The 26,652-nt window shown below is 40.8% G+C and overlaps 3 protein-coding genes across 3 annotated transcripts; 1 reads left to right on the forward strand and 2 right to left on the reverse strand.

The window, feature by feature from the left end:
* Window positions 1–55: 55 nt before the first annotated feature.
* si:dkey-256h2.1 (uncharacterized protein LOC337520 homolog) lies at window positions 56–13,855 on the reverse strand. The gene is made up of 12 exons (XM_035750905.2): window positions 13,171–13,855; window positions 12,950–13,089; window positions 12,503–12,678; window positions 12,184–12,344; window positions 11,749–11,889; window positions 11,269–11,390; window positions 10,406–10,574; window positions 7,489–7,634; window positions 6,130–6,254; window positions 5,823–5,949; window positions 5,049–5,182; window positions 56–693 (listed from the first exon to the last, which is right to left on the reverse strand). Exons 1-12 carry the CDS (start codon window positions 13,653–13,655, stop codon window positions 568–570), a joined length of 2,052 nt encoding a protein of 683 aa, XP_035606798.1. The 5' UTR covers window positions 13,656–13,855; the 3' UTR covers window positions 56–567.
* Window positions 13,856–13,992: 137 nt separating this feature from the next.
* On the forward strand, window positions 13,993–15,726 carry LOC118367433 (protachykinin-like). Its single transcript, XM_035750909.2, has 5 exons — window positions 13,993–14,523; window positions 14,758–14,860; window positions 14,966–14,989; window positions 15,269–15,325; window positions 15,414–15,726. The coding sequence occupies exons 1-5, from the start codon at window positions 14,425–14,427 to the stop codon at window positions 15,422–15,424; spliced, it is 294 nt and encodes a 97-aa protein (XP_035606802.1). The 5' UTR covers window positions 13,993–14,424; the 3' UTR covers window positions 15,425–15,726.
* Window positions 15,727–15,881: 155 nt separating this feature from the next.
* Window positions 15,882–25,465, reverse strand: LOC118367432 (septin-7-like). The gene is made up of 13 exons (XM_035750906.2): window positions 25,362–25,465; window positions 23,405–23,511; window positions 21,496–21,596; window positions 21,192–21,326; window positions 20,342–20,459; window positions 19,984–20,076; window positions 19,574–19,670; window positions 19,444–19,495; window positions 19,172–19,300; window positions 18,259–18,279; window positions 17,502–17,637; window positions 17,060–17,202; window positions 15,882–16,838 (listed from the first exon to the last, which is right to left on the reverse strand). Exons 1-13 carry the CDS (start codon window positions 25,369–25,371, stop codon window positions 16,799–16,801), a joined length of 1,182 nt encoding a protein of 393 aa, XP_035606799.2. The 5' UTR covers window positions 25,372–25,465; the 3' UTR covers window positions 15,882–16,798.
* Window positions 25,466–26,652: the final 1,187 nt, after the last annotated feature.

Here is a 26,652-nt window from a genome sequence, read left to right on the forward strand (position 1 = left end):
ATAATACTGCACACCTTCATTAAAGTGAATTAAATGAACCAAGAGAATGTTGTTCATTTGAACATCCAGATATATTTTCACATTTTAAGAAATATTACACCGTTTAATGCAGTTGTGTCTGTGGTGGCAAATGTAACCAACCCCCACTCCTCTAACCTTTCGCAGGTAAACCGTTCAAAAAGAGATACTTGAATAATTGAAGGATCAGAGAGTGGTTGATCTTGCGTCAGGAAAAGTGTCTTGTCGTCACCTGAAAGTTTAAGTTTGACACTAAAAGCGAAGTTTGTGTAATTACACATACTTGACCAGGTTAAGTAGCAAGATAGCAATAACTCCTTCAACTTTTCTGAAGAGCAAAATGAGCTATTCAAGATGACGTCTTCTTTGTATCGAACTTGAGTGAAAACTCTTGAGTGGGAAAACAGTGCAAGTTGGTGACACACCCAAACATAGAATAGGCTACAATATTACTGGATAAAAATAAATATTTTTATCATGATTGGTTCTCAGTCGCATTAATCACAGTCATTACAATTCACATTCAAGACAACCTGGTTGTCAGGGAGACTACTTGTAGAACACCAGATAAGAGAACATGACAATGTAGCCAGGGTCGTGAGACGGATTGGGGTCCTGTCCACTGTAAAGGCCAAAGTAGAGCAGAGTATTGGCTTCAATCCCACTCATGTCCAGCTGAGAAAGACAATAAATAACAATTCAAGGCCTCAGGAGAAACACTATAGTAAATCAAACAGCCCCAATACTGTAATATCTATGGATTACAAATTAAGCCTGTGGTAATATTTTTTTGTAATTTTTTTTTTTTACACCTTTATTTTACTAGGCAAGTCAGTTAAGAACAAATTCTTATTTTCAATGACGGCCTAGGAACAGTGGGTTAACTGCCTGTTCAGGGGCAGAACGGCAGATTTTGTACCTTGTCAGCTCGGGGATTTGAACTTGCAACCTTCCGGTTACTAGTCCAATGCTCTATCCACTAGGCTACCCTGCCGCCCCAAATGAAATTAAATGAAGTGTTCATGAACATGATGTGTGTGTATCAAATGAATAAAATGTAACTGAAGCTTTGGAAAGAGAGGGTCATGTGTGCCTTTCCAAGGACTCATGAGTGACCAAGTGCTGTACTCATCTAATAGGCTAGTTTCATGAAGGGCGCTTCACTGCAAACTAATGGACACAAATGCCTACTGTAGCAAAAAAATATATAATTTGAATGCTTAACCTTTCCGTCAAAAATCCTGCAGTTTATGTGATAGAAGATGAGCAAAACTGTTGTCTTTGATCTCTTCCAATGTCAGAAATAGCAACTAAAACACCAAAAAAAGGCTTGCAAATTTACAAAGACTATGTGTTATGGTCTTGTTTACGTGGTGGAGGAATGCCTCTTTGGTATGAATTTGAAGGTGGCAACATTGTACATTGTTACATCATCATTTCATAATTAATATCATTCCAGTATGAGGTGAGGATGAAAGAACCATAGAAATAGAATGATTCAATTAGATAGATCTAATGATAAATTATTTTTACATGGAAAGGACGTATAAAGCCATTTTTCGTTTACAAGCCATTGTCACGTTCGAGGGATGCGTGCATCCCCACACAAAAAAAGCTCTGTAGCAGGATAGCCAACGCTAAAATTAGGACTAGAGGTCAACCGATTAATCGGAATGGCCGATTAATTAGGGCCGATTTCAAGTTTTCATAACAATTGGTAATTACAATGGCCGATTACATTGCACTCCACGAGGAGACAGTGTGGCAGGCTGACTACCTGTTACGTGACTGCAGCAAGGAGCCAAGGTAAGTTGCTAGCTAGCATTAAACCTATCTTATAAAAAACAATCAATCTTTACATAATCACTAGTTAACTACACATGGTTGATGATATTACTAGTTTATCTAGCTTGTCCTGCGTTGCATATAATCGATGCGGAGCCTGTAAATTTATCATCGAATCACAGCCGACTTCGCCAAACGGGTGATGATTTAACAAGCGCATTCTCGAAAAAAGCACTGTCGTTGCACGAATGTGTACCTAACCATAAACATCAACGCCTTTCTTAATCTATACACAAGTATATATTTTTAAACCTGCATATTTAATTAATATTGCCTGCTAACATGAATTTCTTTTATCTAGGGAAATTGTGTCACTTCTCTTGCGTTCTGTGCAAGCAGAGTCGGGGTATATGCAACAGTTTGGGCTGTCTGGCTCATTGCGAACTGTGTGAAGACCATTTCTTCCTAACAAAGACCATAATTCATTTGCCAGAATTGTACATAATTATGACATAACATTGAAGGTTGTGCAATGTAACAGCAATATTTAGACCCGTTAGATAAAATACGGAACAGTTCCGTATTTCACTGAAAGAATAAACATTTTGTTTTCGAAATGATAGTTTCCGGATTTGACCATATTAATGACCTAAGGCTTGTATTTCTGTGTGTTATTATGTTATAATTAAGTCTATGATTTGATAGCGCAGTCTGACAGTGGTGGTAGGCAGCAGCTGGCTCGTAAGCATTCATTCAAACAGAACTTTCCTGCATTTTTCAGCAGCTCTTCGCTGTGCTTCAAGCATGACTTCAAGCCTATCAACTCCCGAGATTAGGCTGGCAATACTACTGTGCCTATAAGAACATCCAATAGTCAAAGGTATATGAAATACAAATGGTATAGAGAGATGTAGTCATCTAATTCCTATAATAACTACAACCTAAAACTTCTTACCTGGGAATATTGAAGACTCGTGTTAAAATGAACCACCAGCATTCATATGTTCTCATGTTCTGAGCAAGGAACTTAAACGTTAGTTTTTTTATATGGCACATATTGCACTTTTACTTTCTTCTCCAACACTTTGTTTTTGCATTATTTAAACCAAATTGAACATGTTTCATTATTTATTTGAGACTAAATTGATTTTATTGATGTATTATATTAAGTTAAAATAAAAGTGTTCCTTCAGTATTGTTGTAATTATTACAAATATACAGTGCCTTGCGAAAGTATTCGGCCCCCTTGAACTTTGCGACCTTTTGCCACATTTCAGGCTTCAAACATAAAGATATAAAACTGTAGTTTTTTGTGAAGAATCAACAACAAGTGGGACACAATCATGAAGTGGAACGACATTTATTGGATATTTCAAACTTTTTTAACAAATCAAAAATGGAAAAATTGGGCGTGCAAAATTATTCAGCCCCCTTAAGTTAATACTTTGTAGCGCCACCTTTGCTGCGATTACAGCTGTAAGTCGCTTGGGGTATGTCTCTATCAGTTTTGCACATCGAGAGACTGAAATTTTTTCCCATTCCTCCTTGCAAAACAGCTCGAGCTCAGTGAGGTTGGATGGAGAGCATTTGTGAACAGCAGTTTTCAGTTCTTTCCACAGATTCTCGATTGGATTCAGGTCTGGACTTTGACTTGGCCATTCTAACACCTGGATATTTTATTTTTGAACCATTCCATCGTAGATTTTGCTTTATGTTTTGGATCATTGTCTTGTTGGAAGACAAATCTCCGTCCTAGTCTCAGGTCTTTTGCAGACTCCATCAGGTTTTCTTCCAGAATGGTACTGTATTTGGCTCCATCCATCTTCCCATCAATTTTAACCATCTTCCCTGTCCCTGCTGAAGAAAAGCAGGCCCAAACCATGATGCTGCCACCACTATGTTTAACAGTAGGGATGATGTGTTCAGGGTGATGCGCTGTGTTGCTTTTACGCCAAACATAACGTTTTGCATTGTTGCCAAAAAGTTCAATTTTGGTTTCATCTGACCAGAGCACCTTCTTCCACATGTTTGGTGTGTCTCCCAGGTGGCTTGTGGCAAACTTTAAACAACACTTTTTATGGATATCTTTAAGAAATGGCTTTCTTCTTGCCACTCTTCCATAAAGGCCAGATTTGTGCAATATACGACTGATTGTTGTTATGGACAGAGTGTCCCACCTCAGCTGTAGATCTCTGCAGTTCATCCAGAGTGATCATGGGCCTCTTGGCTGCATCTCTGATCAGTCTTCTCCTTGTATGAGCTGAAAGTTTAGAGGGACGGCCAGGTCTTGGTAGATTTGCAGTGGTCTGATACTCCTTCCATTTCAATATTATCGCTTGCACAGTGCTCCTTGGGATGTTTAAAGCTTGGGAAATCTTTTTGTATCCAAATCCGGCTTTAAATTTCTTCACAACAGTATCTCGGACTTGCCTGGTGTGTTCCTTGTTCTTCATGATGCTCTCTGCGCTTTTAACGGACCTCTGAGACTATCACAGTGCAGGTGCATTTATACGGAGACTTGATTACACACAGGTGGATTGTATTTACCATCATTAGTCATTTAGGTCAACATTGGATCATTCATAGATCCTCACTGAACTTCTGGAGAGAGTTTGCTGCACTGAAAGTAAAGGGGCTGAATAATTTTGCACGCCCAATTTTTCAGTTTTTGATTTGTTAAAAAAGTTTGAAATATCCAATAAATGTCGTTCCACTTCATGATTGTGTCCCATTTGTTGTTGATTCTTCAAAAAAAAATACAGTTTTATATCTTTATGTTTGAAGGCTGAAATGTGGCAAAAGGTCGCAAAGTTCAAGGGGGTCGAATACTTTCGCAAGGCACTGTATATATAAAAATCGTCTGATTAATCGGTACTGGCTTTTTTTGGTCCTCCAATAATCGGTATCGGCGTTGAAAAATCATAGTCGCTCGACCACTAGTCGGGACCCAGACAAACTTAACAGTAACTGAGTGATGACCGTGAAAACATGCAAGACTGATGGCTATAGCTATGTTCAACAAGTGCATTATTCTTCCGTCTTAAACTAGCTCCATTTGTGATTTAATCAATCCTCTGATGACATCTGTGATGTTGCAGACGATAACCATCCGATTACGTGTTTGTTAACTTGTATGAGCTGCATTTGAAGTTGCATGCGATCGTATCCACCGCTAGCTAAACAGGTTTCTGATGACGAACCGCAAGGGCAAATATTTATGACGCGGTCTGGTGATAGTTCTATACCTGTGTGGTGATGTCAAACCTCCAGGGGTTGACCTGTAGCCCATCACACCAGCCTCCACGGCCGTACAGCCAAGTGCCATGCTCGTTGGGCACCGCCCCCTCTCCCACCCGCATGGCACACCCCAGGGCTGAACCTGGAGAGTAAAACCACACCAGAAAACAGTCAGGACAATGGGATGGTTAAAGAACGCTGCATTAAAAACATGGTAAATGCAGTATAATTCATTTGGAATGGAATGCATGACAAAAGACCCACACCTGACTCACTCAAACAAGAATAGGGACACAAGCAGGCAAATGCCCTAGGACAGGGGTCAGCAACAGGCAGCTTGCAGGCCAAATTCACCTGAAAGGGATTTAATTTGGCCCCCAAAAATACATTTTTACTAATAATTTTTGTACAAATTATAAGTTTTGTTCTTGGGCAAAAAACACACATTTCCAGGAATTTAGCTAATTCCTTTAATTTAGGAAATCTGTTCCCAAGTATTCCTGCGAATACATAAAGAGACCTATGTGACCGTGTCTCAATGTAATCAAGGTATGAAATGATTATGGTATTGTGAAATACAATATCTACTTGGGCTTACTTACGGTGTAAAGACAATAATGTTCCACCTCCCCCAGCCCATCCAATTAGAAGAAAAATCATCCCGCGGTTCAATTTAATTGCCCTCAGAGGAATACAACCTCATGCTAATGTAACTATGGCCCAGACTAAGGGAAGATTATATGAATCTGCATGACCAAACTCTAACGTTAGTCATTTCTCACCTGCCGAGTCAAAAATACGGGTGTTATTGAATGCTCCGTTGACGAGGAAGTGGTGTGATGTCACACAGAACTCGCAGCAGCCGTTCTCGTCGCTCCCGTGGCCTGTGATTACGGCATACAACTCCACCTAAGACACAATATGGTACATAAGATGACTGATTACAATAATAATATGATTTGTAAAGCAGCTGTTCACCCACAACTAAAACAAACGCATATTTAAAAAAAATAAGAACATGCAGTATATGACAATTACCCTTTATTATGAGTGAATGTAAACAGAAGTAATATCAATTCTGCATCATACCTTTTTTGTTGAGTCTGGGACAGTGAATTTGATTGGTTGGTATCTCTTGTTGTATTCCTTGTCAAAGGTGCCTCCACTGTACAATGACATCAGCTTAAAGGGGTAAAGCTTGTCTGAGTGATTGGCTGTAACAAGAGCAAAATCTAGGTTTAACATCTGTTTGAAGAGTTCATTCTGTTACTTATTACCATATAAGAATACTGTCACGTTCTGACCATAGTTCTTGTGTGTTTTCCTTGTTTTAGTGTTGGTCAGGAAGTGAGCTGGGTGGGCATTCTATGTTGTGAGTCTAGTTTGTCTATTTCTATGTTTGGCTTGATATGGTTCTCAATCAGAGGCAGGTGTTAGTCATTGTCTCTGATTGGGAACCATATTTAGGTAGCCTGTTTTGTGTTGGGTTTTGTGGGTGGTTGTTTCCCGTCCTTGTGTTCTCTGCACCAGATAGGACTGTTTCGGTTTTGCCACATTTTGTTATTGTGTTCATGTTTAGGTTTTCTTATTAAAAAAACATGAACTCTAACCACGCTGCATTTTGGTCCTCCTCTCCTTCGACGGAAGAAAGCCGTTACAAATACAGCATGATACTGTAATGATACTGTCTTTAGACAGTATTGCATTCGTGCAGTGAGAAAAATCTGATACTGGAGTACTTTTTTTTCCATGACTACTCTGTTGTGACCGAGACTCATAGGGGGGGTTGTCCTTTGCCAGGACAACTTTCCAGCAACAATTTGCAAACATCCTGTTATTTTCTGTAACACTCCACTTTGCTTAGGATGGAAGTGCACATCTTTTTCTACCCATGATGAAAGAGGGATGAAATGGTCTAAATTGCTCAAGAAGAGTGACTTCTGTCCATTGCTTTGTCACTAGTAGAACTGTACATAACAGGATGGCATACCCACCTATTGGAAACCTGTTTAATGTTGGGGGTTTTTAAGCGAAAGAGTCAGTCCTATTGCCTAAACATCACTTATCATTTTTTTATACTGTAAAAGAATATACAGATATTTTAGAGAAGAATTCTGATATACAATGAACAGTAAAATACTAATTAAAAAGTATGAATGAATGTCTTATGACAGTGTTATGTAGGCGTTATTATTTGTATTTTTTAAAATTTAACTAGGCAAGTCAGTTAGGAACAAATTCTTATTTACAATGACCACCTACCCCGGCCAAACCCTAACAAAGACGACGCTGGGCCAATTGTGCGCTGCCCTATGGGAGTCCCAATCACAGCCGGTTGTGATACAGCAGGGTCTATAGTGACGCCTCTAGCACTGAGATGCCTTAGGATTCCCGAGTGGCGCAGCGGTCTAACACCCGTGACCGTGTTATGAAGGCATTATAACTTACTTGAGTGATTTGTGTGGCTGAATCTCAGACTCAGAGACACCACCCAGGGCATGGCCCAAGGCACAGTCTTCATGGTGAAGGTACATCTCCCATTGTCCAACAGAGGCACCAGAGGAGAAACATCAGTGAGCCAGCGCCCAATGCCTCTGGGGGAGGAACATTAACATTGTTAAAATAATTTGCAGGAGCGTTTCTTTAAGCCAAAAGGGATCACTTTGAAGTGGTAAAGGCCATAGGCACAGAGGTAAAAGGCCCAGTGGGAGTCAAAAACAGGATTTTCCTATGTTTTATATATACTAAACAAAAATATAAACGCAACCGTGTTGGTCCCATGTTTCATGAGCTCAAATAAAAACATCCCAGAATTGTTCTATACGCACAAAAATGTATTTCTCTAAAGTTTTGTTCACAAATTTGTTTACATTTCTCCTTTGCCAAGATAATCCATCCACCTGACTGGTGTGGCATATCAATAACTTTGTGCTGGGAATAATAAAAGGCCACTAAAATGTGCAGTTTTGTCACACAACGCCACAGACATCTCAAGTTTTGAGAAAGCAGCCAATTGGCATGCTGACTGCAGGAATGTCCACCAGAGAATTGAAGGTTAATTTCTTTACCATAAGCCGCCTCCAACTTCGTTTTAGAGAATTTGGCAGTACGTCTGTCTGTAATTAAGTATTTCTGTCTGTAATTATAAACTCATTCTGATTGGCTGGGTCTGGCTGCCCAGTGAGTGGGCCTGGCTCCCAAGTGGGTGGGTCCCAGGCCCACCCATGGCTGCACCCCTGCCCAGTCATGTGAAATCCATAGAATAGGGCATAATGAATTTATTTCAATTGACTGATTTCCTTATATGAACTGTAACTAAAAAATGATTGCATGTTGCGTTTATATTTTTGTTCAGTATACAGTGGCAAGAAAAAGTATGTGAACCCTTTGGAATTACCTGGATTTTGGCATAAATTGGTCATCAAATTTGTTCTGATCTTCATCTTAGTCACACAGTGTGCTTAAACTAATAACACACAAATGATTGTATGTTTCTTGTCTATATTGAATACATCATTTAAACATTCACAGTGTAGGTTGGAAAAAGTATATGAACCCCAGGCTAATGACTTCTCCAAAAGTGAATTGGGGTCAGCTAACCTGGAGTCCAATCAATGAGACAAGATTGGAGATGTTGGTTAGAGCTGCCTTGCCATATAAAAAAAACTCACAAAATTTGAGTTTGCTATTCACAAGAAGCATTGCCTGATGTGAACCATGCCTCGAACAAAAGATATCTCAGAAGATTTAAGATTAAGAATTGTTGACTTGCATAAAGCTGGAAAGTGTCACAAAAGTATCTCAAAAAGCCTAAAAGTATATAAATGGGGAAAGTTCAGCACTGTTGCTACTCTCCCTAGGACTGTTCGTCCTGCAAAGATGACTGCAAGAGCACAGCGCAGAATGCTCAATGAGGTTAAGAAGAATCCTAGAGTGTCAGCTAAAGACTTACAGAAATCTCTGGAGCATGCTGACGAGTCTACGATACATAAAACACTAAACAAGAATGTTGTTCATGGACGGACAACACGGAAGAAGCCACTGCTGTCCAAAAAAACATTGCTGCAAGTTTGCAAAAGTGCACCTGAATGTTCCACAGCGCTACTTGCAAAATATTCTGTGGACAGATGAAACTAAAGTTGAGTTGTTTGGAAGGAACACACAACACCATGTGTGGAGAAAAAAAAGGCACAGCACACCAACATCAAAACCTCATCATGGTGGAGGGGAGCATCATGGTTTGGGGCTGCTTTGCTGCGTCAGGGCATGGACAGCTTGCAATCATCGACGGAAAAATTAATCTCCAAGTTTATCAAGACATTTTGTAGGAGAACTTTAGGCTATCTGTTTGCCAATTGTAGCTCAACAGAAGGTGGGTTATGCAACAGGACAACGACCCAAAACAACAGAATGGCTTCAACAGAAGAAAATACGCCTTCTGGAGTGGCCCAGTCAGAGTCCTGACCTCAGTTTGAGGGAGATGCTGTGGCATGACCTCAAGAGAGCAGTTCACACCAGACATCCCAAGAATATTGCTGAACTGAAACAGTTTTGTAAAGAGGAATGGTCCAAAATTCCTCCTGACCGTTGTGCAGGTCTGATCTGCAACTATAGAACACGTTTGGTTGAGGTTATTGCTGACAAAGAAGGGTCAACCAGTTATTAAATCCAAGGGTTCACATACTTTTCCCACCCTGTACTGTGAAGGTTTACACTGTTTTCAATAAAGACATGGAAATGTATAATTTTTGGTGTGTTATTAGCGTAAGCAGACTGTTAGTCTATTGTTGTGACCTAGATGAAGATCAAATTGTATGACCAATGCAGAAATCCAGGTATATCCAAAGGGTTCACATACTTTTTCTTGCCACTGTATACCTCCACACTATGAAGTTGGAATAACACTGTAAAATTGTGAAAATTATGATAATATCCTTTAGTGTGAGCGCTGTTTGAAAAGACTGCCTGGTGACATCACCAGGCGGTATAAGTTAAGACCAATAAAGAGTTTCAAACCTCTCTGACAATAACAGCTAGTTTTCAGGTTACATATCCCTCCCATTAGGCTCCTCCAATTAGGCTCCTCACTTAGACCACTTTTAGCAAAATTATTTTTGGAGAAATTCTCTTGATAAGAAGCTATTTGGGTTTCTTTTTGACCATTTTAATTGAAAATAATCACAGTAAGATACTTAATTGTTACCCATAAATTACTTGATATGGAGATTTTTTTTTAAGCGTCTGCATCAATGGAAGTGGAACAGCTTTGTCCTTCTTGAGTGATCTTAACACATGTCAAAATGCATTTTGGGGACTCGTGTCACATGGTATCCATGTCAAGTGACAACAAATGCACAGACTATACCTGCGGAAGGCTGTTATCCAGCGCCCCATCTCCATGTTGCAGTGGGGACTGAAATGGTCACAGCACACAAACAGCTGCACAGTGTGGTCCCAGTGGGCGCAGGAGTCATCCCTCTCGCTGGGACAGGACAGAGACGCGTCCAGCTCCAGTATGTCAAAATCCAACATGTCTACCGACACAGTGAAATGGAAAAGTCAATATTCCGATCCCCTTTAAATAACTATCAAATTATATTCAAAGCTGATGCATTTATTGTCGACTTAGTGGATGGCTCGACCATAAATGCTGAGTGTACAAAACATTAAGAACACCTTCCTAATATTGAGTTGCACCCCTTTTGCCATCAGAACAGCCTCAATTTGTTGGGGCTTGGACTCTACAAAGTATCTAAAGCGTTCCACAGGGGTTCTGGCTCATGTTGACTACAATGCTTCCCATAATTGTGTCAAGTTAGCTGGATGTCCTTTGGGTGGTGGACCATTTTGATAAACACAGGAAAATGTTGAGCGTGAAAAACCCAGCAGCGTTGCAGTTCTTGACACACTCAAACCGGTGTGCTTGGCACCTACCATACCCTGTTCAATGGCACTGAAATCTTTTGTCTTGCCCATTCACTGTCTCAATGGCACACATACACAATCCATGTGTCAATTTTCTCAAGGCTTAAAAATCATTATTTAACTTGTCTCCCCCTTCATCTACACTGACTCAAGTGGATTTAAAAAGTGACATCAATAAGGGACCATTGCTTTCCCCTGGATTAACATGGTCAGTCTGTCATGGAAAGAGCAGGTGTTCCTAATGTTTTGTACACTCAGTGTATGTGCAAATGACCTGGTGGAGATACAATGAGGTCTCTTTACCAGAAGGCAGGTTCACAGTGGCTACTGCTCCACTCTGTCCTTGCATCTGGACCTTCTCAAACACAGGGACCACCCAGGCTGGGTCACGGAGTCTAGTCTGAAGCCCTTCATAGAAATCAAACCTAGGAGGGAACGGATACAGTTACTAAATAGATGAAAATATTTATCCTTCTTCACATCCTCCTGACATATGAATTCCTGATGTATTCAGTATACTGACATATGAATTCCTGATGTCTACAGTATACTGACATATGAATTCCTGATGTCTTCAGTATACTGACATATGAATTCCTGATGTCTTCAGTATACTGACATATGAATTCCTGATGTCTTCAGTATACTGACATATGAATTCCTGATGTCTTCAGTATACTGACATATGAATTCCTGATGTCTTCAGTATACTGACATATGAATTCCTGATGTCTTCAGTTTGCTGTAATAAACTGGGGAATCCATAGTGTGCTTACTGCTTACCACTGGGCTTGCCAGTTGATAAACTTAAAGGAGGGGTAGAGGAACCAGCCCATCTCAGACAGTGCCCCCTGCTGGTCAATGCCAATGAAGAAGTTTGGAGAGGGGGTACTCTGAAAGGACACGTTCACCATGTGCCCATATCTACAAAACATAGAACAGAATATAAACATCAATTTATTCAGTTTATTTGGTCCAATATTCATTAATGGTTGAAAATTTGACAATCAACAAGTGTAAAATAACATACACAGTACGTTCTATTGACCATTACACGCATTTCTCATCAGGTCAGGAGTCGATAGATCATTTCCATGAGTAATCCGTCTAAGACTACTGAGAGAACAAAATTATCCGTAGAGGAAGCATGGCTTCCAGTGAGTTAAGTGAGGAAAGCAACTTGACCTAACACTGTATGAGTCAGTCAGTGTTAGTTACCTAAGGGCCTGGGCTACCGAGGGCTCGCAATGCACCATGGCAGCAGGTATGCCTAGTGGCGTAGAACATTCATCTCCCACACAGTTCATATCCTGGATCGGGTTTCCAGGACCTGCATGGACAAGGACACCCGTGGCATTGGACTTGGCCATGTTCTTCACCTGGGGACGGAAACTAACAATGTCAATGTGTTCCTTCATGTCCAGTTCAGGCACATGGAAAGTCTGTTTATGGGCAACTGTATAACAACTCTTCTGTTAAACCTGGAAAATGGCAGTTAAATGTTTCCACCTATCCCTCTCCCTGTCTCATAACTGACCTTGGTGAAAAAGGAGCAGTTGCCCTCGGAAACCCAGGCAACAGCACCTGCAGCGGAGGGGGCGGGCTCACATCCATTGCCTGCATCAATCAACTGGTGTTTCATCTGGCTCCAGGAGCCCATCAGCCAATCGTATCGCGCATCAAGTCTCTTGACAATCACCGGCATATTCCACCCTGTGTGTAATTAACATTTCAATAAATACAGCACTCCCAGAAGATGGACATAGAAAACAATAAATGCATGGCCCATCTGTCATTAAATAACTGATGACACCCTGAGAACTCTGAACTATACTATGTTCATCCAGGATAGAATAATAATAGTAAAAACAAAAGTTAAAAATGGACCACAAACAGTTGGGATCTAAATGCAAGGGACAATGAAACTTCCACTGGTGTTTTGATGAGTGCACCAGTCCTACAGTGCATAGAGACTATTCCCTACCTGTAGATGTAAAAACTGCCTGAGAGAGGCCACAGTTGTGTCCGGAACAACCCCAAGAGTACAGCACACTGGGAATCCAGTTCCCCAAACAAAATACAGGAACAGGGGAGAAGTGCAATCTGGACAAAACCTCTTTCTTTCTGTTGAACAGAAACACAAAGGGAATGTTGTAATATGTCTCCTCTATATTAACAAGCAACAGTAAACATTTGTGTTGCTACCTATGCGATGCTACACGAAGGACTTGATCTCTCATCCATAAGGCATCGTTGACAGAGCTGTCATCAAGAGACACGAAGAGGACTTGGGTGCTATCGGGTAGGTTCTGGACCAAGTCGGTTAATGACGACTCGGAGTTCCACAGGCACTCCAAAAAGGCAGACTTGTTGGTAAAAGCATGAATTATCAATGGCCCTTTCAACCCTGCAAGTGGCGGGTAAACGAATTCTCCATCAAGGGTTACCACTTTGAAAGCTGGAGCTGTGTTACCTGGCTCCAATACCGTGACTTGTTGAGGAGTTATTTTGGATCTGAAGTTGATGGTGCTATGCGCAAATGTAGACGGTGAGAATTCACGCTCGTCGTAGTCTAAATTATGAGTTGACTTCATCCCTCTCATTTTCGCTGTTGCATCAATTTGAATTACATGTAGGCCTAACGTTACTGTTAAGCAGCACAGCACCAAAGTTGATGATAACCAAGCCATATGTTCCTCCCCCAACGGTGGCGGTATGTCGATAATTTTCTAAATCAATTTGCACACAGCAGTATCTTGGGTCATTGCTGTTTAAATGCAAAATATGTATTATTATTATTATTTTTAATTAAACTGACAGCATTGAGCCAGGAGTTGACAGATTGTACAATAACGAGTACTTCCTTGTTTATTCCAAGGGATGTATGAAGTGGGCGCGTTTACTTGTACGGTGGCCCATAAATGCTAAAAAGTCTTAGACGCAAGGATTATTACTGTATGTGTGCTTGTTTCAAGGATTTCACTGTACACGCACACACGTTCTGTCTCTTTCTTGCGCTCTCTCTCTCACACACACAGACACACACACACACACCTGCTTTCTCGCTCACTCTGACACATCGCACTCTTTCTCAGTTGAACAGAAGCAACAGTGGTTTACCCCTTCAGAAATAAAACACAAAGACAAAACTACTGACTCATAATATGACCTAATTATGTTACAACAAAACGGCTTGACATTGACATCCACTTAAGCTCTGTCTCTGCATAAAAACGCAGGCGCGCCGATTGTAATGTTACGCCAATGGATAGACGCACTTCTCTCTGTTAAAATTTGCTCCATGGGGTATTCCAGCAGGCTGCATATTTGAACTATTGATATTATAGGAATTCTGTATTTATTCAGGCCATTAGTCTGGTTTTATCAGTGAAGTTACTCTCATCAAATAAAATAATCGCATGAAGAGGAACAACTTTACACAGCACACCTGCTAACACAATGAAGATAATTCTACTCATGGTATTTTCCCTCGTTTTGGCAACTGTCCTTAGCCAAAAAATCTATTTTGACGACAGTTGGAGAGAAGACAATGAAACGGTAGGACATTTCTCTCAAATTGTCAAAAATATGTTTGAAACATTTGACTATAGCCTATAGTGTCATTGTCGAAATTAAGATTTAAAAAATGTTTCAGCACTGTCCCTTACATTTGGAAATGTGGACTATTTAGGAAGCAGCCACGGGCAGTGATAGGCTTCATAGTTTGCATATCATGATTAGTTTAGGCTACATTCAAACGAATAAGCTAAATTGTGTATTTTATTTATTCAGAGCAAATGGCCACAATCTGAGCAATACAAAGAAATCCTGAAAAGAATGACTCGAAAACCTGAGTCACGCAAATTCTTTGCTCTTATGGGGAAAAGAGGTTCTGGTATGCCAACTATTCCTAGTTATAATTCAATATTTTAAAGCACATATATTGTATTTCTATAAAAGCTCATCTGTATTTTTGCTTTTTCCCTTCCACTCTTTGCAGCAAAATCCCAGGTAACAAGAAGAAGTAAGTGTTGCATGCATTAGACAATGGTTGGCAATGACAATTTCAATAGCATTTAACTGAGGCTACTATTATGAAGATATTAATGGGATATAAGGCACAGAGATCCTATTAAATGATAGAATTATATATGATAAAGGTATGAACACCACTAAGGTGGAACTGTTCTCATGCCATATACAATTCCTGCAAGACTCTCTGGTGTGTAATGCCAAAATGGGATTACTGTGGGAGATGTACTTTTTTCAGTCTGAAATAGCCCTACTCTCACCTCTTTTCCAGGGCAGAAATTTGAGTCTTTTGTTGGACTGATGGGTAAAAGGAGCCCAGAGGAACAAGGTAAAATACCAGCATTTAGTGTATCTGACTCATTCTGAATGATTTTCTTTCTCTTAGGACATACTGTTGATTACTGTTATTCCTGCAGGTAACTTCTAATGGATCTCCATAGCAGCTACATACAACTTTGAATCAAAAGAATCAAGGCTTGAACCAGGATGCACTGAACATGTGTTTGCATGATTGTTTCAGTCACGTGTGATGTCCAATATTTTGAAAACATTTAGCATCAAATTAAACAGTACTTGCAAAAATTGCTTTAGATAATTAAGGAAGATGCATATTACTGTGGTGTGAAATGTCCAATCTATTCAGGCAACTAACCTGTTGGTGCTCTGAAAACATTCATATTGTGCTTGTAATGTGGCAGAATACTTACATCAAAAGTAAAACCACTAAATTGAAAAACGCTGTATGAAGGTGGAGACATGGTGCAGACAAAGATGAATAAAACTACAGAGCAAAATAAGTATCACAATTAAACTGTTTAAGTTTCAGTAGGCCTACTGAACGTAGTAATGCAGTATCAACATGCATCTCATCAGAATTCATTGCATTACAAGTCTATTACATGTTTATTAAGTGACTTTGTACAATACAAATAAAAAAATACAGATGAGTACATAGCCAAAGCAAAATATGGTGTTGACTTTCCTTTCCCACATAATCTGATGACATGTGGAGTTACAGAAATATTCCTTTCATTTATTTTTGCTCTTTGTACGACTACTGAATGTATTTTGAACAGTCAATCCTCTTCAGAAACTGGTCAAAGCTTCAGAATAATTCTCCATACAAAAAAACATTACTTTAGCTGGCTCGGTATATATAAAAAATAAACTAACTGAAATATAACATTTATGAAGTTAATGGTGGTCCAAGGCTAGTGACATTTGCTAAAAACAGAAGAAAGCGTTACATTTTGGAAAAAAAGCTTCAGCCATAACAAAGCCCAAGGTGCATTTTACCCTCCAGATTTCCCATTACTCCTGTTGAGAGACTGAGACAGTCATTTCGTGTTAGGCTACATTGCATGGGGAGCTGTTCAGTATGAGGTTTATCTGTTACACTTTACTGAACAAAAATGATTTTGTAAATGCCATTTCCACATCATTGAAGATCTTTTGTGCATGTAATAAACAAATAAAACCACTGAAACATGATTGTAGAACAGTTCATTTTTCTTTGTTGCTCTGCATTAAACAGTAGACATCAGTTGTTTAAATAGACAATGCAACCTTGGGGGGAGTATTCAGTTATATATGGGTTTGGCCTGTCTAAGACAGTAAGTTTCGTTAAGGTAAACACATTCCTTGGAGAAGTCCACAGGCAGCTCTCTTCCGGTCATTGTGACAGTACATGCAGACCCAGCTGGGCTGTACATGAGCTTTGGTGTTGGTTTGGTGCCACACACAGATGTCCGAGCTGGCAACATTGGCAACAAGTACAACTTGGTGTTTCTGCAGACTGTCTCTAAAATATCTTCCCCTTCTTTTTGTTCTTTTCGAGAGTCCTGTAGAGGAGAATAGTATATAAGGCAATAAAATGACGCAAACATTTACAAAGTGGTTGAGATGACTATACAGTGACATCTAGTGGGACACGCGGGTATTACATTCTGCACAGACCATTGTGTCTATTTTAGTTGTTCTCTATCCAACAGACAACACTAAATAGAGCTACTTTAGTAACAACCAAAGTCACCACTACAGTTCAGGTGCGTGACAGTGTTACCTGGAGGCATCCAGTCTCTGTTGCTCCAGGCGCTGATTGGTCTCCCAGTTGGCCCGGTCATCCTCAAACTGGCGTCTCTTCTCCTCCAGCTCCTTGTGCTGGGCCTCCAGATTCTTCTTCATCTGCTCATGACGCCTAGAGAGCTGCAGAAGAGACATTTTGAAAAAAAAATTGAAAAGGCATGATCACAACTGTATGACTCACTGAAAAAGTGAATTGTTGCGAAGAAGACTATCCTCGTTAAATAAGTGTGCATTTGGATATGGAACACTTCAGAGAGGGGCAGTGAAGTTCCACACACGTCATTAAACACTCACTGCCTCACTAAGACTTTCAGTGCATCAACACCCACCAAAAAGTGAGTGTTCATGCATCAGGAAGTAAGAAGTCAAACCATACGGTAGGGGTCAGTAGTGTAGTAAGGCAATGTGACTGATGTTACCTCAGCCTCGGAATCTTTCAGCTTCTGGATCTTCTCCTTGACCTTCATCTCAAACACCTGTTCCATTTCCATCTCCATCTTCTTCATCTTGGCCACGTGCTCCCGCCGCTCCTCCTCCATCTGAGCCAGGGGGCTCCTGCAGGGTCACACACGTATGCATGCAAACAGTCAGACCAGTCTTACAGTGCACCGACCCCCTCCATCACACTGGAATAATCCGCACAGTAATGCCACCCCCATTTTCCTGCAGGGAATTGGTACATACAAGGATATATGCATGAAAGGAACGGTAGGACCCAACAATATGGTGACTGAAGTGTGGAAAAGCAGAGGGAAGAAGAAACCCAATTTGCTCTGGAGCAGGGGACTCAAAGACCAGCACCAAGCAATCATGGAGCTGAGTTAGCGAAGCTGTTAACATAGGCTAGTGAGTAACTGTAGTGAAATAGTGGTGCTTTGAGATGTTAGCTTAGCTAAATGTTAGTAAACGCAATTGAACGTGAGAAGAAGCCACCAGTCCAACTACGCTAATTACATTTGAAGTATTTGCAATGGAATATGCATATTTATCAATTCCCAGTTGACTTCAATGTTGGCATCTACAGAGTTCCTTGAGACATTTTCCGACATAAGGGGGAAGAAAGGATAGAGAACTGAACTGGGAAAAAGAGAACCCAGACAAAGGAACACGAACAGGGGAGGAAAAATATATATTTAAAAAAATGAGGATCTAAGGAAACATAAATTGACCACTTACATGCCTTCACCTGTGTCATGTCTAAAAAAACAGAAACACACACACACTTAGCATGCTGTGATGAAATCATGCACTACGACAACGGGAAAAAAATAAACAGACTGACCGCACTAACAAAAAAAACATTGACTAAGAACGAAACATCTCCTTTCTCACGTTAAAAACAAGGAAAAGTTCAAAGAAACAAAACTACTTTTCAAGAGGCATGAAACGGTGTGTGCAGTAGCCTTACATTAGTAGCATGTGTTTGGTGCGTAGCTGTGTGTTAGGAACCGCAGTGTGTGAGGGTGTCTCAGTAAAGAGCTAAGATGCTGAGAGTGGTTGGTGTACATAAAAGGGTCTTAGGTGTGAGAGCAACAGTGTGGAATTTAAAGGGATAGTTATGGATTTTGGCAATCATGCCCTTTTCTACTTCCCCAGAGTCAGATGAATTTGTGGATACCATTTTTATATGTCTGTGTCCAGTATGAAGGAAGTTGCTATCTAGCACAATACTAACTAGCGTAAGTGCAATGACTGGAAGATTATAGGTATAGACTACCAGCCATTGCGCTTACGCTAGTTAGCATTGCGCTAGATAGCAACTTCCTTTAAACTGCAAAGAGAGACATAAAAATGGTACCCAGAGTTCATCTGACTGAAGAAGTAGATAAAGGGCCTCATTGCCAAAATTCTGAAGTATCCCTTTAAGCTGTAATACCTACATTTGGAATGATGGACCTATATTGGAAAAAAATACCTCCACGAACACTACGACAATAACATCCATTTATATACAGCCTAAATATCACATCAATATGATAAAACATTTCAGATGTCCAGTAGATTATCTGTCAGGTAAAATATGCCTTTGATCATTGACAAAGAGTTAGGCTATGCCTAATAGAGAACCGTTGGTAGCTGTTAGACTCACTTGGTCGACTGTTGACCCTTGACCCTGTTGTTGTCCTGTCCGTTGTAGGTGACAGCCGCCAGCTTCCTGCTGCGGTAGTTCTCATAGTGGACGTTATTGGTCACGTCCTTCAGGTCCTGCATGTGGGTTCTGTATGCACACAGAAAGACAGACAAAACAAGTCTTCGAAACCTAGCAGGTTGAGGCTATGGTCAATGTGGTTGACAAAAAAACAGCATTGTCATTTCCCCATTTTCTATCAATTGTTGTAACTTCATGTTTCGAGTCTGTACCTGATGAGCATGTCTCGTAGGATGGTGAAATCACAGTGGTCTCCGTTCTCAACTGCAAGGAAAGACAATCAACACATATTCAAACCGCTCTCCAGAAGGAGCCTCTTACTAATCTCATCATGCCTGGTACCTTCTGCCACTCCCCATGGGTACTGTCGTCCTCTGGTCCTCTTCCCATTCACCTCGATGATGGTGTTACTGCCCACCACGGCCAGGGGCAGACGGTCCTGCAAGCAAAATAACGTGTGAGCCGTGTGTACATCTGCAACATGCTGCTTGATTGAACCACTTTATGCTGTATTGGTTAAAATGTCCAGCACTCTTTTATTAGTGTGTTTTACTGTTTTAGGTGGTATTAGTGCGGTGACTGGGAATTTGCACGCCCTCGCACAATAAGCGGAAATTGTTGATTTTGCAAAAATGAATTGCGACACCCATTCCAATATCCAGGCGGGACTGATGTAGCTAAGTGCCTCACAGTTTAAATGGTTAAGTTCATGCATGGTGTTTAAAACTACTCGCAGTACATTTGTGTCATACCTTGATCTTCTTCACCAGTTTGTTCTCCTCCTCATCATCCGTCTCTGGGAACTCGTAGATCTGGATTTTGTGCTCCAGGATTTCCCGCATGATCTGAGGGAACGTTCAGCATGTTTTATTAACAAGGACCCCAATGACAATCCAAAAGACATGTGGGACAGTTCTTTATCATGTGGTATCAACTCCATTCAGACTGTATGAATGTACTACCCAGAGGAAATGCCGAAGGCATCGTCAGAGCAGTATGTGGAATAGGAAAAGGCCCATTCTGCCCAAACAGTCTTATTTCTATCTGCAACAATCAAGTCTTCGTCTGTGTAGACCCTTGATGCCCCGCCCCCAGACAGAGCCCACTGACCTGCTTCTTGAACCGTTGGCACTCCTCTGGGGTGAGAGTGTCTGCTTTTGCGATCAGTGGGATGACGTTCACCTTCTCATGCAACCGTTTCATAAACTCAATATCCAGAGGCTTCAGTCTGGAGGGAGACATGACATAATAACATTAATACCATAAATGGTGGGGTATGGGTACTGATGGACAGATTCAGTCCAGTATTTTCATAGCAAACCACAAAGCTCACATTTCTTTCCTTAAATATATTAACTAATAAAAAATAAAAAAATTGCAATGGAGCTCTAGTAGTGTGAACAAACAAGCAATTCATCAAAGATGATGACAACACAAATAACTATTGTCTGTGTCCCCAGAACACTTTCCCCAGCTGTTTCTCGTTAGCAGTGTCACTGTGCAAGGCACTCGAGAGTGAGTGAGCTATATCAGCTGGTGCTGTGAGGAGTGTGTGCGTGTGAGGGGTCAGTGTGTGTGTGTGAGGCCAGCATAAGCTACTCATTCTAAGAGCCTGTCTCAACACTGACTGAGGGATTGTAAGGACAATGTCCCATAGAACAGAGTATGAACAGTGAACGCATGCACACACCCCATTTACCCCACAGCCACGACACACACAGCCTTCTCTGACAGAGAGCCGATGCCCTTTAGCACTATCAGTCATATGAAACACAACTATGGATGTATACTGCAAAACAACCCTAAAGAGAGAAAAAAGCCTAAGAGGCAGTAGCCAAAACCAATTTAAATTTCTAATATGGCGTAGTGCACTTTACACTGCTGAAATCTTAGTAAATCTTAAGAAGCCCTCCCCCTTCATTCACACTGTCCGAACTCTCTCCCTACCACCTAGACTCACCCGTGTCCCGAGGGGGCGATGAAGTAGAGGCAGCACTGCACTCTACTGTCGGGCATCAGTCGTCTGTTCACCCGCGACTCACAGTTGAGGAAATCCTCAAACTTGCTGTCTATGTGGTCGATGACCGGCTGCCAGCTGCGTGGTACATACAGCCACAGGGAGGAAACAAACCCACACACATTGAGCCAAAACGGTCACAACTTCCTGGAAACCTGTTCGCAAGCTATGAGCTGAAATGGCTGTCAAATGGGTCAAGATCAATGCATTGATTGGAGCCAAAATGGAGTTGTCAAACTTTGCGTACCAGTTGCTATTGTCCACAGCGTCGCCGAATCCTGGGGTGTCGACTATTGTGAGCAGGAGCTGGACACCACCTTCCTTTACTAACACTTTGGATTGCTCCACCTGGGAAATACAGAGTTATATTAGCATTCAATAGCTGTCTTGTCTAAATGCATACTGGTTACTGTTCATATTTGGTGTATGACAGTGAGATAGTGAACAATACAACTTTCCTAAGAACATAAAGCACTCACTACACCTCCAGCTGTTTAACAATGCAGGACCCAATGCGTTCAGCAAAACGCCCGTCTCCACAAGAGAGTGTTTGCAACAACACAGAAGAAATGAGCATACTGCCAATCCCAATGAAGGGAAAGAAGAGGACCAAAACACCCTCTCAGGAAGACACCTTGTCCCCAATTGCGTAGCACACAGAGGACAGTGGGTGACTCTCGTTCTAGCTGCATGTATCAACATGCAGTCTAACACTGTGTTATTACCTAACTATGCAGAGGAACCAGAAAAACAGACGAGGTTCTGTGTGGAGATAACGTTGGGTTTTGGAGACCAAGTAGAGCAAGTTTCTCTACTAAATGACATGCAGTGCCTTCAGAAAGTATTCACGCCCCTTGCCATTTTCCACATTTTGTTGTGTTACAGCCTGAATTTAAAATGAATTATTTTTAGATTGTTTTGTCACAAGCCTACCTACACACAATACCCCATAACTTCAAAGTCGAATAATGTTATTCACATTTTTTTTAACAAACTGATTAAATCAAACGAAAAGCTCAAATGTCTTGAATCGTGCAGTGAATTTCAAATACAGATTCAATCACAAAGACCAGGGATGTTTTCCAATGCCTCGTAAAGGGCACCTATTGGTAGATGGGTAGAAGAAGAAAAAGCAGCCATTCAATAGCCCTTGGAGCATGGTGAAGTTGTTAATTACACTTTGAATGTTGTATCATGACACCCAATCACTAAAAAAAATGTAAAATGATACAGGCGTCCTTCCTAACTCCGTTGCCGGAGAGGTGACTTTAAAACAGTTGCAGCATTTAAAATGGCAAAGCAATTAACTTTTTGTCCCGAATACAAAGTGTTGTGTTTGGGGCAAATCCAACACATTACTGAATTCCACGCACCATATTTTAAGCATAGTGGTGGCTGAATCATGTTATGGGTATGCTTGTAATCATTAATTAAAGGACTGGGAAGTTTCAGGATAAAAAAAGATACAGAATAAAGCTAAGCAAAGGCAAAATCCTAGAGGCAAACCTGGTTCAGTCTGCTTTCCACCAGACACAGAGATGAATTAATCTTTCAGCAGGGCAGTAACCTAAAATAAGGTCAAATCTACACTGGAGTTGCTTACCAAGAAGACAGTGAATGTTCCCGAGTGGCCGAGGTAAATCTACTGAAAATCTATGGCGAGACCTGAAAATGGTTGTCTAGTAATGATCAGCAACCAATTTGACAGAGCTTGAAAAAACAGTTTAAAATGATAAAACGTCAAATTTTGCACCATCCATGTATGGAAAGCTCTTGGAGACTTACCCAGAAAGACTCACAGCTGTAATCGCTGCCAAATGTGCTTCTACAAAGTATCGACTGAGACACAGGGGTGTGAAAAATGAAATGCATGTTCATAAGTTTCAATCCACTTGCAAAAATGTACAACAAAAAAAACATCATTATGGCGTGTAGATGTGTGCAAATTGTTTTGCTTTCATCCATTGTGAATTCAGGCTATAACACAAAATGTGGAATAAGTCAAGGGGTATGAATACTTTAGTCTGCTCTATAATCGCAGAATGTGTTTCAAATTCCAAGGCATCAACACAGAGGCAAACTAACATGGTCATCAGTGGAAGAAGAATATTCAACAAGAGAATACAGGACTGTTAAGCAGAAGTGTTTTAAACTACCTGTACAGTCTTTTTGACTCTGTGCGAAGGCCCAGGGTATTCTGACGAGTACAAATCTGTTAGGAACAGAGAATTGATCAACGTGGACTTGCCCAATCCCGATTCACCTAAAAAAAAAGAATAAAAAAGATCATAAAGCCTAATGACAGTGTTGCTACATTAGGGTCAGTGTCATTTAAAAAATGAGGGAATCAATGCAACTCAAATCAACATACTGGCCTAGTGTGCACAGTATAACACGTAGCTATCTATACCAGCAAGAACACAACATTTAAAGATATAAGGGAACACTGACATTATAAAACAGCTAACCATACATGTTGAAAGCAGGTACATCCCACTGTGTGATAGCTATTCATGTGACTTTAGAGGCATCCAATGGTACTATAGAAGCAACAAATAAAGCCCAGCCAATAAATCCCAAAAGGTCATATCTTTGATTGGGCTATTGACATTTGTCAAAGACGACCATCCATCTGAATGATTGTGTAGGGCTAGGACAACAGATCCTATTCTGAACGTGGATAGAGAATACCTTATCATGCCGGCTGTGTGGTCTCGTTTATCTAGTTTAGCTAGCCATTGTGTGCCTGGTTTCCATGCTCCTGGTGAATGGAATCATTAACGCAGTGGAAATGACCACTGGCACTGACCTCGATCGTCAACGAGCTGCTGTTTACAGGCTACAGTATTGAGAGTTGAGCGCTACCATTTCTGTGTTGAGTGATTGCACTTGACAAAGTGCATTTCAATGCCCATCTTCATACTCCTGTGAGTATGAACGGCTAGTTTATATCAACACACCAGTGTTTTCCAGGTAACGGAACAGGTTGGCGTGCTCCGTTCAGCGAGGCATAGTGTGCTGTGCCAGTCACTGCTGATAACGCCAGCCCTTTCTCACACTACCAGTGACATGGGCTCAAAGCTCCTCAAGACTGGGTAGAGGTGCTAGCTCTGCCTACTGCTGAGGCAGAGTGTTTGAAACAGTATACAAGACTGATATTGCTGAATTAGCAAACGGTCAAACTATCAACCATTATTTGTTGCTATAGATTTTGTATTAAAAGTACAAAAATGTATACAAAATCCACAGCAAAAAATGAAATGGTTGATTGTTTGCTAATTCAGCAATATCAGTCTTGTATACTGTTACAAACACTGCCTCAGCAGTAGGCAGAGCTAGCACCTCTACCTGCTTCACATATGCTAAGTATGCATCGTTTGTGATGCGTTCACATTCACAGAAATAGGACTTTAAGTCATATTATTATTCTCATTGCAGCAATCAGGCTGGCGAAATCTTCAAGGCATTTTTGGGCCCCAACAGCCAACTTGGGCACCATCCAACACATTGCCTTTAAAGGACATTTTATACAGCAGGGTAAATCATGGTGACTTGTTTAAGAGGAACCCCGTTGCATGTGAGTGCCTGGCAAGGCAGGCATGTTTAGATAGAATGACAAGTGTAGGCTAACTTCTTAAAATTGATCAATGATAAACCCATGACTGGCTCAGAAAGACGCTGATGTAATGCGAGACAAACTATTCTTAGCAGTGAGGGAGAAATTCTGCTATGCCGACCACAGGAAATGGTTTGACCCAAAGAAACATTTTCCCTCCAAACAGTGACTGATTAGCAAATTAAGGCCCTGGGCGGGTTCAACGACCGCATCGAAGTACTTCAACGGCACTCTTGTATTTTTGATAATACTGCACAATGTTTAATAAATCAATGCTATTTTAATAGGCAGGCGGATGTGAAAAAAAGTCAAATGAGAGAGGTTGACTGAGAGGAGGTTAACCACACACACGCACTTTGCTTGCACATAACTGTGGTCACACACACATTCCTGTCTACAAATTTAACTTACCATATACAGCCTTACCTGGTCAACTGTATTGTGTAAACTAAAATGATTGAAAACATGACCTCAATATATGAATAGCATTTTCTTACCCACAACCATCAGGGTGAATTCAAAGCCTCTCTTCACTGATTTTCTGTACACTTGATTGGGAAGGCTAGCAAAGCCCACATACCCCTCCAGATTCTTTTGTTGCTGGAAAGTAACATACGAGCACAACATCATCACCACCACAGCTTTTGCAATGTTATGTAACAGGCCTAGGTTACTTTAAAATTAGGATAAAGTAATTCTGAGAGGCAGGCAAATCAACATCGGCCTAACTGACCAATCCATCCATACTTACAGCTGTTTTATGGAAATAATCATGTGATGTGGTCCAACGTGAGGTAAGAGCCAAAGGAGAGAACACACGCGACAACAGTCAATATCAGCAATAATCCTAACAAATAATTATTTTTACAGAATCAATTTCACAAACTGGAAAATCTGGGGATAAATAACATGTGCTTAGGCTAGCAAGCATAACATCACAGAGTTGGATAGTATGATAATGTTATTCACTGTTGTTGGCTTCACCATGGGGTATAACGGAGTCCAATCTCTGTTGATTCCCTTAGCCTTGGACTGTTGTTCAAATTTTTTCAACTGAAAGCCTATGTCAGTGCGAAATTATCGTTCAAATTGTATGTCTTCTTTATGTCCATGCAAGAAACGTTCAATGCGTCATACGAGTGAGATCACTATCTGTACACCAGTGGAGGCTGGTGGGAGGAGCTATAGGAGGACGGGCTCATTGTAATGGATAGAATAAAAGAAACTGTCAAACCTTGCTTCCATGTTTTTGATACCGTTCCATATATTCCATTCCAGCAATCACAATGAACCCATCCTCCCACAGCTACATGGAAAATGTAACAAATCATTCTTCACGATTATGCTAGCTAGTGTGATTTCCGTTTCAGTTTGCGGGTCAACTGAAGGAAGTGGTGAGAGGTGTACACTCATGACTGCATGAGAAAAATGTGTGTCTTTATCACAATTTAAATAGGCCTTCTTTAATAAAAACTTGACTCACTTTCACTTGGTCCTACCCCAAACCAATTTGAAAAGGCAGACACCCAAAGATAACCCATCTTCACACTTGACTTGTCCTTAGATCTATCCAAGGTCTGAGAATCTAACTGTGTTGGCTTGAGCGACTGTTTATCCTCATCTGTCCCCTTCCCTCAGATTATCAGAACATACTCTAGTTTGCTGTTTTCGACATTATAGGGTGTCACACATACTTCAATTTATTTTCCAGTGTCGAACTCACGGGGAAATTAAGTGTTTGAAATAGCTGGAAGTAAATACATTGCTTGACATTGTTTAGCTAGCTAA

The sequence above is a fragment of the Oncorhynchus keta genome, chromosome 34, assembly GCF_023373465.1.
Source record: "Oncorhynchus keta strain PuntledgeMale-10-30-2019 chromosome 34, Oket_V2, whole genome shotgun sequence".
NCBI lineage: Eukaryota > Metazoa > Chordata > Actinopteri > Salmoniformes > Salmonidae > Oncorhynchus > Oncorhynchus keta.

Bases quoted from the DNA above. Each gene is read 5' to 3' on its own strand.
- si:dkey-256h2.1 (XM_035750905.2), bottom strand. From the start codon at position 13,655: ATGGCTTGGTTATCATCAACTTTGGTGCTGTGCTGCTTAACAGTAACG. The intron at 12,679-12,949 runs GTAGGGAATAGT...AATTACACACAG, and splicing joins GGCAGTTTTTACATCTACAG to GGTGGAATATGCCGGTGATT. The intron at 5,183-5,822 runs GTGAGAAATGAC...TTTACTCTCCAG, and splicing joins CCGTATTTTTGACTCGGCAG to GTTCAGCCCTGGGGTGTGCC.
- LOC118367433 (XM_035750909.2), top strand. From the start codon at position 14,425: ATGAAGATAATTCTACTCATGGTATTTTCCCTCGTTTTGGCAACTGTC. The intron at 14,524-14,757 runs GTAGGACATTTC...TTATTTATTCAG, and splicing joins GGAGAGAAGACAATGAAACG to AGCAAATGGCCACAATCTGA. The intron at 14,990-15,268 runs GTAAGTGTTGCA...CCTCTTTTCCAG, and splicing joins ATCCCAGGTAACAAGAAGAA to GGCAGAAATTTGAGTCTTTT.
- LOC118367432 (XM_035750906.2), bottom strand. The intron at 21,597-23,404 runs GTAGTTTAAAAC...TGTATTTCCCAG, and splicing joins GAGTCAAAAAGACTGTACAG to GTGGAGCAATCCAAAGTGTT. The intron at 21,327-21,495 runs GTACGCAAAGTT...TGTACCACGCAG, and splicing joins GCTGTGGACAATAGCAACTG to CTGGCAGCCGGTCATCGACC.